This window comes from Alexandromys fortis, unplaced genomic scaffold (assembly GCF_014885135.2).
Source record: "Alexandromys fortis isolate MF-2015 unplaced genomic scaffold, M_Fortis_MF-2015_v1.1 scaffold_58, whole genome shotgun sequence".
NCBI classification, from domain to species: Eukaryota; Metazoa; Chordata; class Mammalia; order Rodentia; family Cricetidae; genus Alexandromys; species Alexandromys fortis.
In genome coordinates, this window is record NW_026067940.1 from 3500011 (window position 1) to 3521268 (window position 21258).

The 21258-nt window shown below is 44.1% G+C and overlaps 1 protein-coding gene and 2 long non-coding RNA genes across 4 annotated transcripts in view; 2 read left to right on the forward strand and 1 right to left on the reverse strand.

Moving 5' to 3' along the window:
- LOC126505077 (uncharacterized) overlaps positions 1–4338 on the forward strand; it is a 25377-nt gene extending 21039 nt beyond the window's left edge. The window contains exon 3 of the long non-coding RNA XR_007592796.1: positions 4136–4338. This is a non-coding gene — a long non-coding RNA (uncharacterized lncRNA). The remainder of the gene's footprint in view (positions 1–4135) is intronic.
- Positions 1–7002, reverse strand: LOC126505076 (uncharacterized). The gene is made up of 3 exons (XR_007592795.1): positions 6898–7002; positions 4358–4399; positions 1–186 (listed from the first exon to the last, which is right to left on the reverse strand). It is a non-coding gene; the product is annotated as an uncharacterized lncRNA (long non-coding RNA).
- Positions 7003–7039: 37 nt separating this feature from the next.
- Positions 7040–20603, forward strand: Timm17a (translocase of inner mitochondrial membrane 17A). Of its 2 annotated transcripts, none has more exons than XM_050147806.1 (6): positions 7040–7153; positions 9704–9803; positions 10346–10409; positions 13134–13262; positions 15143–15253; positions 20140–20603. In XM_050147806.1, the coding sequence occupies exons 1-6, from the start codon at positions 7128–7130 to the stop codon at positions 20223–20225; spliced, it is 516 nt and encodes a 171-aa protein (XP_050003763.1). In that variant the 5' UTR covers positions 7040–7127; the 3' UTR covers positions 20226–20603. The 2 variants fall into 2 exon arrangements, with proteins under 2 accessions (XP_050003763.1, XP_050003764.1); XM_050147807.1 differs by having other exon boundaries at positions 7106–7221.
- The last annotated feature ends 655 nt before the right edge of the window (positions 20604–21258 follow it).

Genomic DNA, 21258 nt, shown 5'->3' on the forward strand with positions numbered 1-21258 from the left:
AAGATTTATTTATTATGTGTACAGCATTCCTTCCATGTGTGCCCGCATACCAGAAGGGGGCGCCAGGTCTCATTACAGATGGTTGTGAGCCACCATGTGGTTGCTGGGAATTGAACTCAGGACCTCTGGAAGAGCAGTCAGTGCTCTTAACCACTGAGCCATCTCTCCAGCCCCGAGAAGCCCTGTCTTAAAAAAAAAAAAAAAGGCAAAGTAAGGTGAACATGAAATTGTAACATATAAGAAAACATTAACCTTAGCAATTATTATTTGCCTTCGCCTTCTTATTTTTTTTTTTTTTTGTTTATTTTTGAGACAGGGTTTCTCTGCAGCTTTGGAGCCTGTCCAGACCAGGCTGGCCTTGAACTCACAGAGATCTGCCTGCCTCTGCCTCCCAAGTGCTGGGATTAAAGGCATGTGCCACCACCACCCGCTTTGCCTTCTTTTTAAAAAAATATTTATTTTATTTTCTGTATATGAGTATTTTGCCTGTATTATGATTGTGCGCCACACCTGTGCCTGGTGAACTGGAACTGGAACAGACTTGTGAGGCACCTTATGGGTGCTGGGAACTGAACCCAGGTTCTCTGGAAGAGCAGTCAGTGCTTTTCACCTCTGAACCACCGTTACAGCTCCATCTCTGAACTCTTTTTGTAATGGTGGGACTTGAACCTGGCTCGAGCCCAGGACTTTACATCTACTAGGTAAGCTTTCTATCATATTTCCAGCAGTTTTTAACAAGTTTTTGTGGGGTGAGGAATTTTTTTTTCTTGTACCCTTGTTTATTTTTGAGACATGGTCTCACTATGTAGCCTGGAACTCACTCTGTAGACCAGGCTGGCCTCAAAAATCAGAGATCCACCTGCCTCTGCCTCCTGAGTGCTGGGATTATCTTTTTTTTGAGGTGGGGGTTATTCATTTGTTTTCCAAGACAGGGTTTCTCTGTAGCTTTGGAGCCTGTCCTGGAACTAGCTCTTGTAGACCGACCAGGCTGGTCTCAGACCCACAGAGATCCGCCTGCCTCAGCCTCCCGAGTGCTGGGATTAAAGGCGTGCGCCACCACTACCCTGCCAAGTGCTGGGATTATCCGCTTGCGCTATCACATCTGATGCACATTATTTGCTGATTTATTCTTCTTTTTGTGAGAGGGTCTCACTATGGATCTCTGGCTAGCTAGCAGTTATGTAGACCAGGCTGGCCTTGAACTCACAGAGATCCTCCTGCCTCTGCCTCTGAGATGCTGGGATTAGAGAGTGACACCATAACCAACTACCTTTTTTGTATTTATAAATCTTTATTTATTTATTATGTATACAGTGTTCTTCCTACATATATGTCTGCACACCAGAAGAGGGCACCAGATCTCACTATAGATGACTGTGAGCCACCATGTGGTTGATGAGAACTGAACTCAGGACCTCTGGAAGAGCAGCCAGTGCTCTTAACCTCTGAGCCATCACTCCAGCCCTAACTACCTTTTTTTTCTAAAGGTTTTATGTTCAGTTGTGTGTATGTGTATACATCTGTGCATGTGTATGTACACATGAATGCAGTGCCCATAGTGGTCAGAAGTGTTGGATCCACTGGATCCAAAGTTATAGGCAGCTGTGAGCCACGCAACATCAGTGCTGGGAAATGAACTCAGATCCTTTGCGAGAGCAGCACAAGTTCTTTACCACTGAGCCATTACCCAAGCACTCTTTTTACTTTGCATTTTGATTGTTTTTGTTTGTTTGGTTGGTTTTTTTTTGTTTGTTGTTTTTTTTGTTTTGTTTTTCGAGACAGGGTTTCTCTGTGGTTTTGGAGCCTGTCCTGGAACTAGCTCTTGTAGAACAGGCTGGTCTCGAACTCACAGAGATCCGCCTGCCTCTGCCTTTGAATACAGAGTGCTAGGATAAAAGGCGTGCGCTGACCTCACTAAGCTACCCAGACTGGCCTTGACTTTGCCCCATGGCCCAGACAAGTCCTGAACTTGTGATCCTTTCAATAATACAATACCAGGCCTGTGTTACTATACTTGTCTGTGTTCTGGGTTCTTTCCCCTCTAGCCTACCACTTTTTTCTTTTGTTCTCTCTCCTTCAGCAATAACTACCTTCAATAAACATACAGGTATTCCCTCTTGCCTGATTCTCATTCATTCAATAATTTATCTAGATACTACCATACACACGCACGCGCGCGCACACACACACACAGTACTTTGTCAGGTATTGTGTAAAGAAAGATGCAAACAACAGGAAGGAGTCACACCATACAACAGGACTCACGTAGGAGGTTTAATGGAAGAGGACACAGAAGGGGGCAGAGAGGGGAGGCAAAGACTGGGCCCCGGGGACAAGAGTGGCAGAAGAGAGAGATGGGAGGTGGGCAGGGCCCTTTTATAAGGGAAGTAGTGAATGTGCACAGAAGGTGCTCTTAGTGACTGCAGCTGAGGACGTCGCCTGGCAGGACCCTAAAGACAGGCCACAACAGATGCCTGAATACTAACGCTTTTGATTTTTCAAGATAAGAGTTTCCCTGTGTAGCCCTGGCTGTCCTGGAACTCACCATGTAGAACAGGCTGGCTTTGAACTCGGAGATCTGCCTGCCCAAGTGTTGGGATTAAAGGTGTGCCACTACACTTAACTTCAGAAGATACTTTTCTAGGCAACAGTGAGAATGAAGACTGACTTGAGGGACACTTAGGGAGAGCAAGAGACTTAGTGGGAGGGTTGGGCATGGTGGCACACATCTTTAATCCCAGAACATGTGGGGGGGGGCGGGGTAGATCTCTATGTGTTCCAGGCCAGCAGGGTCCTCATAACAAGTTCCAGGGCAGCCAGGGCTACACAGAGAAACCCTGTCTTTAAAAAAAATAAAAAGTGGTAGTGGAGAGATGGCTCAGGTAAGAGCACTGGCTGTCCTTCTAGAGGACCCAGGTTGAATTCCCAGCACCCACATGGCAGTTCACAACTATTTGTAACTTTGGTTTCAAGGAATCTAACACCATCATACATGCAAAACTTCAATGCACATGAAATAAAAAACAAATCATTATAAAAAAAAAAAAGAAAGAAAAAAAGGCAAAAGCTCAAGAGAGCCACCTGCCTCTGCCTCTCTAGTGCTGGTATAAAAGACATACACCACCAAGCCGGCCCTTAAGTGGCTCTTGAAGAGGGTGGATAACCCCAAGAAAGTCACATTCTCATGAATACAGAATAGCAGTATAGTCTGGCAGATAAAGCTGCAGGCTCTAGAGTCAAATCTGAGACGTGTAACCGTGTGTAACTTGTTTAACCTCTCTGAGCCTTTGGAAATGGAAAATGTAGGAGCCCAAAGTATTTACCTCTTTCTTTTAGGGGAAAAGAATGAGCACCACCTCACAGTTATGGAGTTCAGTAGATTTCCTTTCGTGTTCATGTGGCACTGAGAACTGAATTCAGGGCTTTGTGTCTGACAGGCAAGGCCCTCACTACTGACATCTGTCTCCAGCCCTTTCTTCTTCACCAGCATCATTCATTATTAACAGTTAAAGAAACACTTATCCATTTGGTTTGTATGTGTGAGTTATGTGCACAGGTGCTCGCACACGTGTGGAGGTCAGAACTCGCGGAACTCAGTTCTCCCCTTCCACCATGTGGGTTCCGGGGATCAAACTCAGGTTGTCAGACTTGGCAGCAAAATCCTTTACTCTCTGAGCCATCTGGCAGACCCTATTTTGGTTTGCTTGGTTTTTCTAAAATTTTATTACTTTTTTGGCTTTTGTATTTGTTGTTTGTTTGTTGGTTGGTTTTTTTGAGATACGGTTTCTCTGTATCTTTGAAGCCTGTCCTGGAACTCACTCTGTAGACCAGGCTGTCCTCGAACTCACAGGCCACTTGCCTCTGCCTTTTAAGTGCTGGGATTAAAAGCGTGCACCACCATGTCTACTAAAATTTTGAGACAAGGTCTTACTATGTTGCTCAGGCTCAGCCTCTCAAATAGCTGGATCTGCATGCCTGTGCCATCAGCATGGCGTTAAATCATGTATGGAAAGTGCCACAGCATCAGACATGCAGGAAGCATTTAATAATACTTGCCATTACAGTTCCTATATCTCTGTGTGACACACATGCACCTTGTGTCATTTCTTCTGAATTGAAACATTCTCTCTTAGAGGGAGGAGAGAGACCTATCTATCTACATATCCACCAGCTATTAGTTCTGTTTCTCTGCAAGCCTGACCAATGCTGGTGGCTGCGTCTATTCAGAAGTCAAATAACATCCAGAAGAATGCCCAGTGAGTATGGAATAAAAGCTTCAATAACGTGGACGCTTGAGGACCAGGAAGCAAAGAGAGCGTCAAGAAAAAGCTCTCTCAAATGTCAGTTGATGACTTACCTCACCATGACCTCTGAGGCTCTTGGCAAACACACACAGCTTCTGTGGGAAACAAAAGAAAGTAGTCAGGCCAGGCGGTAGGCATGCCTTTAATCCCAGCACCCAGGAAGCAGAGGCAGATGGATCTCCGTGAGTTCAAGGCCAGCCTGGTGTAGAAAGTGAGTTCCAGGACAGCCAAGACTACACAGAGAAAACCCTGTCTCAAAACAAAACAAAAGTATGTGTATATGTACCAGTGAGAGTATGCGCAAGTGTTTGTATGAATGTGCACATGTGCAGGCATGTGGCAGCCAGAAGAGGGTGTTGGAGCCTTAGAAGCGGAAGTTACAGGCCTATGCAGGATGCTAGGTTTGTTTCATGGGTGCTAGGATCCAAACTAGAAATTTTGAAGGAATCTTGAGCCATCTCTCCAGTACTGTTTGTTTTTTTTTTAATCTAAATTCATATACCCCAAGTATCCCAAGTCTCATATTTCATTAAAATGTTTACATTTTGTGTGCATACTTGAGTACCATGACAACGCGGCAGTGGCAGGACATAGGAGCTGGTTCCTTCCTTCCACGCTGTGGGTGCTGAGGATGAAACTCAAGTCAGCAGACTTGGTCACTCAGTCGCGAGCACTTTCACTTACTAAGCTGTTTAGCCAGACTGCGTTTCGTTTTGAGAGGGCTTTACGCAGTCCAGGATAGCCTTGAACTTGCTTTTTAAGTAGGGATGAGCTTGACCTTGCAATCCTCTTGTCTCCACCTCTCACGTGCTGGAATTGCAGGCACTCACATCCAGCTTCAGACGATGATTGATTTTAGAGACATTTTACTGCTATTCTAAAGCTCTATGGAGAGTTGGAACTTATCTCCAAAAGTTTGGAAAACACCTCAATTGTCATTGTAGTCTATTAATTACATTGATTGTTCTCATAAAATACCTATACTTAAAAAACAAGAAAAACCATGGGTATTTTGCTTGCATTATGTCTGTGTATCCCAAGTGGGCCCAGTGTTTGCAGAGACCAGAAGAGGGTGTTAGATCTCCTGAAAATGGAGCTACAGGCAATTGTGAGTTGCTGTGTGAACGTTGGAAGTCAAACCCCAGTCCTCTAGAAGAGCAGGCAGTCAGTCAGTACTCTTGACTGATATACTATCTCTCTAGCCCCAAATATCTACATTTTTTTTTTTTGATTTTTCAAGACAGGGTTTCTCTGTGGCTTTGGAGCCTGTCCTGGAACTAGCTCTGTAGACCAGGCTGGTCTCGAACTCACAGAGATCCGCCTGCCTCTCCCTCCCGAGTGCTGGGATTAAAGGCGTGCGCCACCACCGCCTGGCTTACATTTTTTTTTTTAAAAGGCAGAATGGAGAGACTCCCTTTACAGCTGGCACATAACTGGGTTGTGCTGATAGTAGCCAAAAGTTAGCTGATGGAACTCCAGACTTTTCTTCTCTTTTCCTTAATGACTCTCCTATATCCCAGGTTGGCACTGAACTCTATATTCAGCTGAGGTATAACCCTGAGCAGCTAGCTGCCTTCTAGAGCCACCATATCTGTTTATGTGATGCTGAGGATTTGATTTAGGGTTTTCTGCATGCTAGGCAAACCTTTTACCAACTAGAAGTGTTTTTAGTTCTTTCCTCTGTTTTAAACATATCTCATGATTCAGAAATCCTTTACGATGGAGGTTGGGGAAAAGGATCCAGTCCTTTGATATGTAGACCAATGATATACAGATCAATGGTATCAAATAGGTCATGGTCCCTGAAATGATCCACGTAGCTCGATTTCATGAACACTTCTTTCAGGCTGTCGCAATGGCTCAGTGGGTAAAGTGCTTGCTGTCAAGTCTGACAACTTGAGTTCGATCCTGGGGACCCACAGGGTGGAAAGTGAGAACTGACCTCGGTAGGTTGTCCTCAGACTTCCATGTGTCCACTAGCTCCCTTACACAAATATATAAATGTGTGAAATAAAAAATATTTTAAAAAAACCACATCTATTACATTCAAGGTACTATGACTCTAAAGCTCTGCCCTACAAAAGCAACAAATATTTGCTCAAAATTCACCGTAGCTCAAATTTAAGTAGCACTGTTTTTTTTTTGTTTGTTTGTTTGTTTGTTTTGGTTTTTTCGAGACAGGGTTTCTCTGTGGTTTTGGAGCCCGTCCTGGAACTAGCTCTCGTAGACCAGGCTGGCCTCAAACTCACAGAGATCCGCCTGCCTCTGCCTCCCAAGTGCTGGGATTAAAGGCGTGCGCCACCACCGCCCGGCTTAAGTAGCACTGTTTATAATAGTTCACAGCAAAAGTATTTTAAGAAATAGCCACAAGGCAGTGGCGGTGCACGCCTTTAATCACACTCAGGAGGCAGAGGCAGGCGGCTCGCTGTGAGTTCTAGGCTAGCCTGGTCTACATAGATTGCTTCTGAACATCCAGGGTTACAGAGAAACCCTGTCTCGAAAAACAAATGAATTAGCAAACAGTACTGTATTTAAGAAGTTTAGGCAATCATGGCTGAATAATATTACGTTTATCCCAGGCCACGAGGCTAACCTGAACTCTGTCACTCAGTACCCCAATCCTCGCAACCATCCTTGATTTGGGGGAGAGGAGGTAGTGCACACTCGCTGCCCACACGGAGTTTCGAGTGCTATTGGCAGCGACAGGAAACGATGATCCAATCCCCGCCCAGTAACACGCCCTTTCCTGGGATCACTTCCGCCACAGAGATCAGTTTCCGGAAGTCCTGCGTGCCCGGTACTCTCGCGCGGGCTGGAACCAAAATGGAGGAGTACGCGAGGGAGCCGTGGTGAGCTGCGGCAAGCCGCCCTTGTTGTTGTCCCTCACGCCCTCCGCCCGCCGTGGTCGGAGTCCGAGGTGCAAGCCGAGCTCCGCGCGGCTCAGCGCCGAGAGCTGGCAGCTGTGGGTGGTGCGGGCGCGGGTGACCAGGTGGCTTTTAGCGCTGGGTGCCGGGACCCAGCACCCCTGTGACCTTGTGCCTAGCGAGGAGGTCCAGTGCTGGGCTTCGTGGCCTTGGAACCTCCTTTCTAGGTCAGGTGCTGTCCCTCTGGTGCGGGGACAATTAGTAGTGTTCCCCTTTGTCGGCTGAGGTGACCTTGGACTTGTCTCTAGACTTCGCTTTGCTCAGGTCCTACATTGACGAAGGAAATGTAGATCTCCGAGTGCCATACTTGAGGCTTTATTTGTATGGTTAAAGGGGCCCCCATGAAGAGGCATTTCAAAAGAGTAGACCAGAGATTTCACCCAAAGGCCAGGGGGCTTGGATGAGCTCCTTGTAGGCTGGGGTGGTATTTCCTGCGCGGAATTCCTGGAGGAAAACTGGCAAATAGGAAGAGAGGAGCTGCATGTGTTCTCAGGAAAGCCATGAACAGAAATAATTTCATTCACCAAGCGTTTGTTAAGTGAGGTCCGTGTGCTTGGCTCAAAGACCAATCATGAGTAAATCAGGCATAGCAAAAATAAGCTGTAAGTTAGCGCGATAGCTGTTGAATCTCAAGTTGTCAGAGTAAAGCCTCGGGGATCACAGCAAATAATTAAACCTTGATATTTAGGTTAATCTGGTTTTGCTTTGTTTTTGCTTATAATGAGAAAGAATCTGTATTCCTCAGAGTGTGTGCCTGCCCAGGACGTTTCAGTTACTATTTGGTGGCAGTTTCTGTGCTCCCACCCTCAATATGCTTCATCCTTCTGTGACCACACCCTCCTTCGGAGGGCTATCAGATGCACTGGCTAAAACAGTATATGGGTTTAATCGTTGTCTTAGACTTCTTTTTCCCATTTGTTCTCTCAGAATCCCTTAGGCTATATAAATACAGTGGAAAGAGTTTGGTGAGTTTGGAGCCCCAAAATTTGTGCTTTTAGTTGGCTCTACTAGTTCCTAGTTTGTTTTGGGGCAGGCTACTTAATTTCTGTCTGAGCCTTTGTTCATTTGTACAATTCAGAGGAGATAGTCATAATCTTTTTGTCAAGTTAAAAGATTATGAACCCGCAAGGAAAAATAAGTCATTATTCAGATTCTTGTGGGCAATAATGGTAGGTTTAAATGCATTCTTGTACTTATAGTGATTGTCCATGGGCTAACTCACTATAGTGTTTGTCTTTTTGTAGGGAAGGACCAAAGGTTATGAGTTAAGACAGGGTTTGCCATGTAGCCTAGGCTGACCTCTTCCAAGTGCTGGGATTACCAGTGCGTGCCACCACTCCCAGTTCTGGGCTTGTCTCCTGAGACTGTCTGATGTAGTGAGAAATTTCTTTTACTTTGCCAACTTTAGAGTTTGTTGTGAAATTGTTTATAAACCTGAGTAAACCTGTCTGTGCTTGCCCAAGGAGCATATGAACACTATAGAAGCTATAGTCTAAGTGTTCGTTTTACGGAATTCATTTAGATTTGAAACCCGGAGGACGATGTGTGCTAGCGGTGAACGACCAGCTTTTTATTTGGAAGAGATGGTGGAGGAATTACAGCTCTGCTGAATGTTGGCTGAAACAGAATTTACCCTGTTCCTAGGATATGTGTGTGTGTGTGTGTGTGTGTGTGTGTGTGTGTGTGTGTGTGTGTAAACAGGCTTTGGGTGATATACAAAAGAAAAACGTACATAAATCTTTACAGTAATACAGCCGACTTAGCAAGACTGGAGATGTTGTGTGTGTCAGGTCCTAGGTTCTATACAGACTTTTATTAGCCAGATCCCTAGAGGAGAAGTTCTGATCTCTTGATCAAATTACTGACGTTTCAGCATTGTGTAAATTGGGGTGCAACATTTAGATGTTGACTTTACAAATTTAACTTCCAATTATTAGATGTTATCCTAGTGTGTTAAACGGATCTGATGCAAACTATAAGTTTAAAATGCCGTTTTGAATTTAGTTATCCTGAAACTTCAGACTTTTAACACTGTGTCTGCAGCTAGTGAATCTTTGTGGGGTTCCTGCTTTAAAACTTAATGCTGAGCCAGGCGGTGGTGGTGCATACTATTATTCCCAGCACTTGGGAGGCAGAGGCAGGTGGTTCTCTGTGAGTTCAAGGCCAGCCTGGTCTACAGAGTGAGTACAGGACAGGCTCCAAAACTACACAGAGAAACCCTGTCTCAAATAGCCAAAAAGGGGGGGGGGGAGATGATTGTTAAATCCTTCTGCCTTCGAAGACTTGAGACTGAGTAGTTATGGATGTGTTTAGTATATCTGCCCCTATTTTACAACCTAAAAGTATATTGGCTGCAGTGGACTCCACACTGCAACCTGTTATATCCCTGCAGTTATTAAGTAAAGAAAGTTTTAGGGTTTCTGTGGTCTATAAGTGATAATAAGGTCATCTTTCTCCCCCTTCCTCTGTTTTTAGCCCCTGGCGAATCGTGGACGACTGTGGTGGTGCCTTTACCATGGGTACCATAGGTGGTGGTATCTTTCAAGCCTTCAAAGGCTTTCGAAATTCTCCAGTGGTGAGTGAGTGACTGGTCTTATCTTCACTGGAAGCCAGGGCTGGTTGATGTTTATGGGTGCGTTGGTGGGTTAGAAACTTATTATATATGATTTTATTATTTTGTGTGGGGGGGTGGGGGTTGTTTTGCCTGCATATATGTCTATGCCTTGCTTGGTGCCTGATGCCCATGGATAAAATCCCTAGAACTGGAATTACATACAGACAGTTGTGAGCTACCATGTGGGTGCTAAGAATTGAACCTGGGTCCCCAGGAAGAGCAGTAAGTACTCTTAACCACTGAGCCATCTCTCCAGCCCTAATTTATTTTATGTATGTGGATGTTTTGCCTGCATGTATGTCTGCATACCATGTGCATGCCTGGTGGCCACAGAGGCCGGAAGGTAGCATTGGATCGTCCAGAATCAGAGTTACAGACTATTGTGAATTACCATGTAAGACCTGGGTTCTCTGGAAGAGCAACAAGTGTTCTCGACCACTGAACCATCTCTCCAGTCCCCAATTTATTACATTTTAGACCATTTCCTTTTGTTTTTGTTATAGGGAGTAAACCACAGACTCCGAGGGAGTTTGACAGCTATTAAAACCAGGGCTCCACAATTGGGAGGTAAGAAGAATGTTTCCATTTATTCAGACTTTTTCTGTTTACTTGAACTTGAGGCTGGCTATACCTTTCTGCCCTCCTGTCCATCTGACTTCCCTTTCTTCATTTGTCCCCATACTGAACTCAAACTTTTTCTTTTTTTATATTAGTGATTTTCATTTCCTCTGCTTGTCTTAGTATCTCTGTAAGGTTTTTTTGTTTGTTTGTTTTTGTTTTTTGTTTTTTTTTTTTCTGGATTAATGCTTTGTTTGGAAAGTTAAGTTGAATTATTATGTTTTTTAAAATCTTATTTGTGTCATTCAGATATTCAATGTTTGTTCTGTTTTAACTTGTCTTGGGGGTTCTTTTTTGTTTTTTTAAGACAGGGTTTCTGTAGCCCTGGCTGTCCTGGAACTAGCTCTGTAGACTAGACTGGCCTCGAACTCACAGAGATCTGCCTGCCTCTGCCTCCCGAGTGCTGGGATTCAAGGCACGCACCACCACCACCCAGCTTTCTTATAGAACCCAGGACTACCGGCCCAGTGGTGGGACCACCCACAGTGGGCTGGGCCCTCCCCATCAATCACTAGTTAAGAAAACACATTATATCTGAGTCTTATGGAGGCCTTTTTCTCAATTGAGGTTTCCTCGAGTCAAGTTCCCATAAGACTAGCCAGCACAATCCCCCTTTTCCAGAAGGGCTGTGTAGCTCAGATTTCTAGTGACAGAAATGGTGCTGAAGAGAAATGTGATGTAAAGGTCAGAGAGACCAGTTTGGGTTCTCCAAGGATAACATTAAGAATTGTGCAGAAATCAGTGCAAAATATCAGAAGATTATAAAAAACACAGCAATTCTAAAACTTGGTTACTCAGTAACTAGTAGAAAGGAAATGGCCAAAAATATGTATGGAAATTATGTTCACATAAGATATGACATCAACACAGAGTTGACTATTTTTCCTAAGTCATGGTAAAGACTCATTACTTGGGCTAGAGAGAAGGTTTGGGGGTGAAGAGCATTGGCTGCTCTTTCAGAGGACTCGGGTTCCATTACCAGCACGCACATGGTATCTGTACACCAGTCTGTTTCCAGCTCTAGGGGATCTAGGCCCACTTCTGGCCTTGGGCACCAGGCACAAAAGTGGCCTGTATACGTTTCTTGTATTACATTATTGCTTATTTGGCAAGGAGGGGAGGGTGCATGCGTGCGTAGCTCAGAGAGCAACTTGTAAAAGTCTGTTCTCTTTCCGCCATGTGGGTTCCCAGGTCATCGTGCTTGGTATTCTTACCCCTGGTCCATCTCACTGGCCCTGTTTCTTGGGAATAAGTGCTGTCTTAGCAAGCCCCCTGACCCTGAATGACAAGTTTTGAGGTTTGGGGGTTTTTAATTTTGTGGTTTGCTTGTATGTGTACATATACCAACTGTGTGCCTGGTGCCCACAAAGGCCAGAAGCGGGTCTGGATCCCCTAGAGCTGGAAATACAGATGGGTGTGAGCTGCCATGTGGGTGCTGGGAAGGGAACCCGAGTCCTGGAAAAGCAGCCAGTCCTCTTAAACCCTAAGCCATCTCTTTGTTCCAAGGATGAGACCAAAGATGAGGGGCTCCTGCTGTACTCAGCTGGTCCTGAACACGTGAGATCTGGAGGAAGCCTGTGGAGTGATGTGCTTCAGATGTTTGTTGGAGCCGTTTGTTGTTCTTGTTAGCGTCCTGTTTCCCTCCGTACTGAGATTTTAGAGCAGCGACTCTCAACCTTCCTAATGCTTCAGCGCTTTAGTAACTGTAATTTTGCTGCTATCTGCTGCACAGCCACCAAAGGAGACTCAATCCCCAGTTGAGAATCACTGATTTAGAGGATAGATAAAAAGTGACCAGGCCTCCTAAGTCTAACTCCCTGACATTCCCTGGCTCCAGCTAGGTTGTTCATTTGCCTCCGCAGCCTGTGGTAATACAGCTTTCTCAGTGCTCTGTGGTGATTGTCAGAGTAGGTGCTCGTGACACTGATGAAGAAAGGGAAGGTGAAGAAGCTGAGTTCGGAGAGAGAGGAAGCAGGAGCCTTTGGTTTGAAATATGCAACATTGTTTAAACAAAGGTGCTCTATTCTAAAGGAGTGATTTCTGTGATTTTAACCATTTGCAGCTTCTTTTAGGCTTATGAATGTTCGTTTAACGTGTTTATGGTGCTGGGGATTGAAGCCAGGCCTTTGTACATGCTGGGCAAGAGTTCCACCACTGACCTAATCCAGCTCCTTGCCATCCCTTCCCCCAGAAGACTTGGAGATTTTATTTAAATTTTTCTCGAGATTAATTTTTATTTATGTTGTATTCATGAATTTCTGTGTCTGCCACTCGTATGTAGGTCCTGTGGAGGCCAGAGGAAGGCATCAGATCCCTGGAGCTGAGGTTACAGATGATTGTGAGCTAACAGATGTAGGTGATGGGACCCTAACTCAAGTCTTCTGCAAGAGCAGCTAGCGCTTTTCGTTACTGAGTTATTTCTCAGAGCCCCAAGATTCTTTATTAATATAAACTTGAGCACAATGGTTAGTAGAAAGAGAGGCATACTGAGAGCGTGGATGTAGACTCTCTAGGAGGCGAATCTTCTTCTCTCTCCTAGATTTAATATACTCATTAAATAACCAGGGCTGGCTTCAAAGCAAGCATACTTGACTGTGATATTAATAATAATATAACAGTAAGGCACAAAGAAATCTGAACTAGTTGTTTTGTGTGTTTTGTTTTACAAAACAGGTAGCTTTGCAGTTTGGGGAGGACTGTTTTCCATGATTGACTGTAGTATGGTTCAGATAAGAGGCAAAGAAGATCCCTGGAACTCCATCACTAGCGGTGCCTTAACAGGAGCCATCCTGGCAGCAAGAAGTAAGTGAGCATTGCGTCACTGTTTGTCTTCTGCAGCACTGAGGATGGGACCTGGGCCTTGGACGTGGTAGGCAGGTGCCTTACATTGAACTAAATTTAAATTCTCAGTCTAATAAATAAACCATCATTTGGACATACCAGTGGGAGTCAGGTTTTTGGAGCATCCTCATCTGCCTTTAATTAATGAAACTTGTCTTTAGTTCTCAGGAAGCAGAAGCAGGCAGATTGCTGAATTCAAGGCAGGTGTGTTCTACAGAGTGCGTTCCGAACTGCACAGAGAATCCCTGTCTCAAAAACACAAAACAGAATCATTCAAATCTGCAATGCATGACACTGAGAATTGCCTGATTTGGTATAGAATAAATATTTATGGTGATTTGAAAGTAAGAGTAAAGGAATAAAGGACTGGGTTTTTAAAATTTATTACTACTACATTATTTACTGGTGTGTGGGTGGGCACATGTGCTAAATGAGGTCAAAGGACAATTTGCGGAGTTTCTTCTCTGCTACCACTTGGGTTCCAGGAATTGAGTTCAGTGCCTACACCTGCTGATTCCGGCTCACCAGCCCCCTGTTTGTTTGGTGGCAGGGTCTCAGAGATCCAGGTGGCCTCGAACTTCCTCCCTAGCTCACAATGACCTTGAGTGCCTTATCTCCTTGCCCCTGCTCAAGTTCGGGGTTTACAGGTGTGTGGCCCTAGGGGCATAAATTCTTGCTGGTGTAATACAGTGGTTAAGAACACTGGCCATTTATTTCTTGTGTCACTGGTAGAATGCCAGAGTCTCCGTGCTGTAGTTTCCTAAGTAATCTTGAATTAGCACTGTCGGCCACACACAACTGTGAGGCATAAAGATCATCCTCTGGGCCTTGAGGAAAGAGCAAGTGAATTCCTTTGGGTTTAGACTAGACGTTTTAAACTTTTTCTTGAAAAAGTCCAGGCATTAATAGTAAATCAATTTTCTCTATTGCATTAATTTAATTTGTGTGTGCGCACATGAGTACAAGAGTTCGTACACGCTACATGTAGAAGTCAGAGAATGATTTGTAGAATGATTCTTTCCTTCTGCCTTGTGGGTCCCAGTATTGAACTCAGGTCAGGAGCTTGGCAGGAAATACCTTTACCTAATGAGCCATTTGGCGGTCCAGAAATAAATATTTTATACTTACGGACTACATGATCTTGTTGTTTTGTTGCTGTTTTGTTTTGAGACAGGGTCTTACTATTTAACTCTGTCTTGCCTAGAACTTACTAGGCTGTCCTCAGACTCGGTGGAGGCCTGCCTGTCTTTGCTTCTTGGTGCTGAAATTAAAGGCGTGAGCCACCCCACCAATGCACTATGTGATGTTATTAAGGCATGCAAGCAAGGAACATGGCTTTGTCCAATATAGCTTTTAAATTGGTTCCTTTTCTGTTGCTGTGATAAGGCACCAGAAGAAAGTTTATTTGGGGCTCACAGTTTCTACAGGTTGGAATACTTGATGGTGGAGCAGGGGTAGCAGATGGCAGGTGACTGGAGCAGCATCCCAAAGCTTACATCTCAGTCCACAAGCAGGAGGCAGGGGATGGTGCAAGTCTTTTGAAATCTTAAAGCCCACCCTCAATGACACACCTCCAATAAGAGCACACCACCTAATCCTTTCCAAAGGGTTCTACTACCTGGGGACTGAGTTTTCAAATATACGAGCCTATGGGACCATCTCATTCAAACCATCTACCATCACAGCTTTGTTTAAAAAGCAGGCTGTGGGCCGGAGCTGACCTCTCCGCTGTTGTTTGCTGGCTGTGGGTCTTGGGCAGTGGAAGAGTTTGAGAATGAGAGGAACATAAGTATATGGATAGCCCTTTCCCTTAAAGTAGTCTTTGTTATTAATGTCTGCAGATGGACCCGTCGCCATGGTGGGGTCGGCTGCCATGGGAGGCATTCTCCTAGCTTTAATTGAAGGAGCTGGTATCTTGTTGACAAGGTTTGCCTCTGCACAGTTTCCCAATGGTAAGTCCTTTCTCTCCTTAATGCTCTAGGTTCATACGCATGGGACTGGCTTCCTGACATTAAGGAAGAATGATTTTGTTTGGTAAAATGGAGTAGTTTGTGATTTCTACTGTGTTACTAACTTGTTACGCTTGAACCTATGATAAGCCCAAATGACGTAATGGGTGAGCTGGGTGGTGGTGGCTCACGCCTTTAATCCCAGATTTGGGAGGCAGAGGCAGGCGGATCTCTGTGAGTTCGAGGCCAGCCTGGGCTACAAGAGCTAGTTCCAGGACAGGCACTAAAGCTACAAAGAAACCCTGTCTTGAAAAACAAAGAAAAGAAAAGAAAAGAAAAGAAAAGAAAAGAAAAGAAAAGAAAAGAAAAAGAAGAGAGACATAATGAGTGGAGGCTAGAGAGATGGCTCAGGAGTTACCAGCACTTGCTGCATTTGCAGAGGATCCAGGTTCTGTTCCCTGTATCCACTCATTCATTCACAACTGCCTGTAACTCCTCTCTAGTTCCAAGCAGATCTGATGACCTCTTCTGGCCTCCACAGGCTCTATACATACCTGGTTAACATACAAGCAGGTTCATGCATATACACATAGACAAAAACCAAAAGTGTTTTTAGAGTAGTAGGCCTATAATCATCATATTTATAGACAGCTTGTGACAAAATGCTTTGGCTACTTGATTTTTTGGTGTTCGTCTTTCTTTGTAGACCTCAAGATTTATTCGTGTTCATTTATTTATTTTGAGAAGTTTCTGGTCATTTGAAAGCTACTCAGATTCGTGGTGATGATGGTAGCTGACCAGACACTGTTGTAGCTGACAGCAGAAGAGGGGGGTAGACAATTTCTGACCTCAAGGACTTAAATTCTGGGGATCTAAGACCGACAACAGGCTTGGAAGATTATCCTACCCAAAAAATATTACTTGCTTTCAAGAATATAAAATAGGCCAGGCATGGTGACAAATGCCTTAAATTCCAGCACTCAGGAGATAGAGGCAGGCAGATGTCTTAAATTCCAGGATTGCCAGAACTACACAGAGAAACCCTGTCCTGAAAAACTAAAGTAAAAGAAAAGACTATAAACTAGACTCGAGTTTGGGTGGGGATCAGATTAGAGTTCTGGGAAAGTGAGAGGCAGAATTGTGGATTTGCATAGCCACTTGATGGGCGTGGGCAACTGCTCATGAATGTTCAGGGTTTTTATCTCAGCATTCAGTGAGTAAATGGAAATAACCCTTGGCCGTTAGAAGGAAGCATACAGACAGAAGGATTCTGGTGCTAGCGCAATAAAGAGTTTTGTCATGCTATTACCTCACCTTCACATGAGCTTGGTTCCCAGAACACATTTCAGGCATGGTGACACATGCCTGTGATCCCAGCACTCTGGATCTCAGGGTAGGGTAACAAGTTCTAGGCCATTGGAGGACCTTTTAAGGGCTGAAGAGATCAACACAATTGTTATGAGTTCCTCCTAATCTTGTAGACAGTTGTCAGCATTCACACCAGGCAGCTCTAACTCCAGCTCCAGGGGCTTCAAAAGCCTCATCTGGACCGTGGAGGGCACATGCGCGCACATACACACTTAAATAAAAATAAGGCTGGGCGGTGGTGGCACACACACTTGGGAAGCAGAGGTAGGCAGATCTCTGGGTTCAAGGCCAGCCTGGTCTACAGAGTGAGTGCCAAGACAGGCTCCAAAGCTATGCAGAGAAACTCTGTCTCGAAATAAAATATTAAAACTGGTCATGATGGCACATACCTTTAATCCTAGCACTTGGAAGGTAGGCAGATATCTGAGTTTGAGGTCAGCCTGCTCTATCTAGTGAGTTCCAGGATAGACAGGACCACACAATGAGACCATGTCTCAAAAAATACGTAACAGGGGCTGGAGAGATATCTCAGCAGTTGAGAGCACTGGCTGCTCTTCCAGAGGTCCTGAGTTCAATTCCCAGCAACCACATGGTGGCTCACAACCATCTGTAATGAGATCTGCTGGCCTGTAGAAAAACGTACAGGCAGAACACTGTATACATAATTAATAAATAAATCTTTAAAAAATAGTAATAATGAAACGAGTCTTAAAATGAAGTAGAGGGCTCCTGAGAAGCCACCCAAGGACACACACACATACATACATACATACACACACACACACACACTTATAGACCCACACACATACTAAACGTTGACTTGGCATTTGGGGAAGGGATAGGAAGAATAATAAGACATGTTGAAAATTATTTGGAGCATGGATAAGACTCAGTTGCAGAGCAAGAAATAGACTATACTGCTAGATTTGATTTCCCTGAGGCACCAAGGGAAAGCTATGATCTTTGCACGATTTATGAGCACACTCCTGTAGATTTCAGTGGGTTGATATAGATATCTTACTTTACATTGTTTTTTAATCATTTCTTTTGAGTTTGCACTATTACGGTGGTCACATTCTAATTACTTAGTTTTGATCATGTTAGTATATAATAATAACAGTTTCATATTTTCAGACATTCAGAACTATATGTAACAAAAACTTAATCTTATTCCACTGAGTCTCCTTTCTAGTAATCAAATCTCACCATTTATATAGATGTCACCTAAAAATGGTATATGTTATTTTTAGACAGGAGATGTACTTTTGGCCAGGCATGGTACAAGCTAATAATCTCAGCACAGGCTCAAGGCTAGCCTCTGCTACATAACAAATTTAAAACCAGCTAGGGCTACATGAGACTATAAGACAGTTGTGGGGTGGTTGGGTTTGCTTTTAAGAGTTAAACAAGGGGCACTGAAGACATGGTTCAACTTCTAAGAGTATTGGCTGCTTTTCCGGAGGATTGGAGTTCAATTCCCTGCATCCACATGGCAGCTCACAACTGTCTGCAACTCGTGTTCCATAGGATCAGTGCCCTCTTCTGGCCTTGGAGGGCATGAGACATACATATAATACACAGACATATAAGCAAAACACTCATACACATAATAATAAATAAGTAAATAATTTAAAACAAAGTTCAAGGTCATCTTTCTTTGGCTATTGTCTTAATGTTGCTATTGCTGTGATGAAACACCTTAACCAAACTTATACTTTCAAATCACTGTAGGAAGTCAGGACAGGAACTCAAACAAGGCAGGAACCTGGAGGCAGGTGCTGATGCAGAGCCCTTCACTCTCAATCATTAATTAGGAATTGCATTACAGCTGAGTCTTAAGGAGGCATTTTCCCCACTTTTGTCAAAAAAAGCTTTTCAGATATTCTTTCATTGGGTTTTCTTTGTCTCTTATAAATTTATTTGGTTTTTGAGATGGTCCTCAACACATTTGTTATTATTTAAGTTGGATTGATGAGTTCTGTTAAACATAACTAAGGGGTTGTACTTAGTGGTAAGGGGTTAAGCTTTACAGAGGCCCTGGTTTTACCCCTAGTGCTGCCAGAACAACAGCAGAAACAGAAACATACCTAGGGTCTTTTAAGTTTTGTCATTAGCTCTGGCTGGGCCTGGAACTCACTTTGTAGACCAGACTGGCCTGGAACTCACAAAGATCTATCTGCTTCTGCCTCCCAGGTACTGGGATTATAGGCATGTGCCACTACCGCCTGGCTTGTCCACATAATTTTAAATGGCTACTAAAATATGTGTCAGGAGGGGCAGGAGAGTTAGTTCAGTGGTTAAGAGTACTTGCTATTCTTTCAGAGGACCCAAGTTCAATTCCTAGCATTCACACTGCGGGGCTCACAACATTCTCTCATTCCAGTTCCAGGAGATCCAGCCCCCTCCTCTGACATCAACACACATACAGATAAATAAAGCAATTTTAAACTTTTTTAGAATTGTATACAGTGGGATTGGAGAGTGATGGAGGTGGGTCTTGTATCTTATCTGTTGCTTTCATTGTTTAACTAATAAAGAAAACTGCTTGGCCTGATAGGACAGAAAATTAGGTAGGCAGAGTAGACAGAACAGAATGCTGGGAGAAAGAAGCCAAGTCAGGCAGTCACCATGATTCTCCCACTCCAGACAGACACAGGTTAAGATCTTTCCTGGTAAGCCAGCTCGTGGTGCTACACAAAATATTAAAAATGGGTTAAAGCAGGCTGTGAGAATTAGCCAATAAGAGGCTAAAACTAATGGGCCAGACAGTGATTAAAAGAATACAGTTTCCGTGTAATTATTTCTGGGCATAAGCTAGCCATGCGGAGCTGGGCGGGAACACAGCCAGCTGCCACTCCGATTGCAACAGGAGAGATGGCTCAGTGATTAAGAGCCCTTTACTGCTTTTGCAGAAGACCAAGGATCAGCTCTCAGTGTGCACATGGCAGCTCACAGCTGCCTGGAACTCCAGCCTTTCTACTTCCGTGGGCTTCTGCACTCTGGTGTGCACACATACTCATTTTTTTTTTTTAGCTGTATTAAGAAACAGTAGATTTTTTTTTTCCCCTTCCAGTCTTGACCCAGGGAAACTTACTATAGCATTTGCTTTAAACTGGGGCTGAGGACATAACTCAGTTGGTAGAGTATTTGAGCAGCATACACAGAACCCTGGGTTCACTCTTCAGCAACACATAAACTGGGGTGGTGTGCATACCTGTAATCCTATGTAGCAAGTTCAAGGCCTGCCTGCTCTAAGGGAGACCACATAGCAATCAAAACAACAACAAAACCCACTAATTTTATTTTATTTTTACGAATCCATCTGACTTTCCTGGCTATCCTTTCTAGAACACCGGGAAGTCAATCTGTCCTGTGATAAATCTAAAGAGTCTGCAGACCTCTGGTGGGAACTATGAGATTACAAAGAAACTCCAGCTACAGTTGTGGTGTAGCAGTAGCTTTTAAGTTGATTCATTTCTTTTCTACTTCCTAATCGGATGCCTTTTGCATCTCAATTGCAGGCCCTCAGTTTGCAGAAGACCACTCGCAGCTGCCGGCAAGCCAGCTGCCACCCTCACCCTTCGGAGACTACCGACAGTATCAGTAGGACATCCTTCCCAGGAGTCCTGTGCCTGACGGGACTGGAGTTCAGTAGGGTTTCAGAAGATCAAGTTACAGTCTCTTTAAAGCCGTAGGTGGGGCAGCGGTGGCCAAGCGGGCCATGAAGAGACATTTAGCACATTTTTCTATTTAAAAGAGACTCAGAGGGGAGAAAAGACACTGAGTTTATTTATTCACACGTGGATTGCATTGTGATCAGAATAAATGTCTAATGCATTTAAAGAGCATATGTATACACACATGCTTAGAAGATAAAGGACCAATGGGCAAATAACAGTGAAACTTGGCCATCATTTCCTTCAGGACTCCTCTGCCTGGTATTTTGTGTACAGTTATTCAGACAATAAAGGTTCCTGGGACTTAACATTTCCTTTTAAAGTTACAGAGTTCTGCCTTTCATACTGAACATACTTCAGATAATGCATGTTTATGCCAACCCCTCATCTCACTTGAAATGAACTATATATGAGAAGGATTGTGTAATCAGCGTGAATCATTTCACAGGGCAAGAATGGAAAGATATGGCCACATGATCATCCTTTGCTTTGAAAACAAAATGTTGTCTTGATTTAGCAGATGCTGGATAGCTGGGTGTAGTACACACCTTTAATCCCAGAGGCAGGTGGATCTCTGAGTTCCGGGCTGGCCTAGGGTACATGGAGAATCTCATCTCAAAAAACAATGATATACTGGACATAAAACTCTTTAGGGCTGCCATCTCTTGATTCCTGGTCATCAAAACAACATGCTTCCTATATACCCAGCTCTGTATGGGAATAATTCTTAGAAGGGGGTGGGGATAGTGCATGCTTGAAAAGAGAGGGCAGGCATAATGGCTCACACCTGTAATCTCCTGTCACCTTGGATGCTGAGGCAGGAGCATCCAAATTCAAGGCCAAATTTGACAGCAGTCTCAAAAAATCAGAGAAAGAAGAAAATACTTGTTTTAATTGTTTCAAGTCCTCTGCAGCTGGTTATTCAAGCTGTGCTGCGGGGTCTGGTGGAGCTAGAACTTAGCT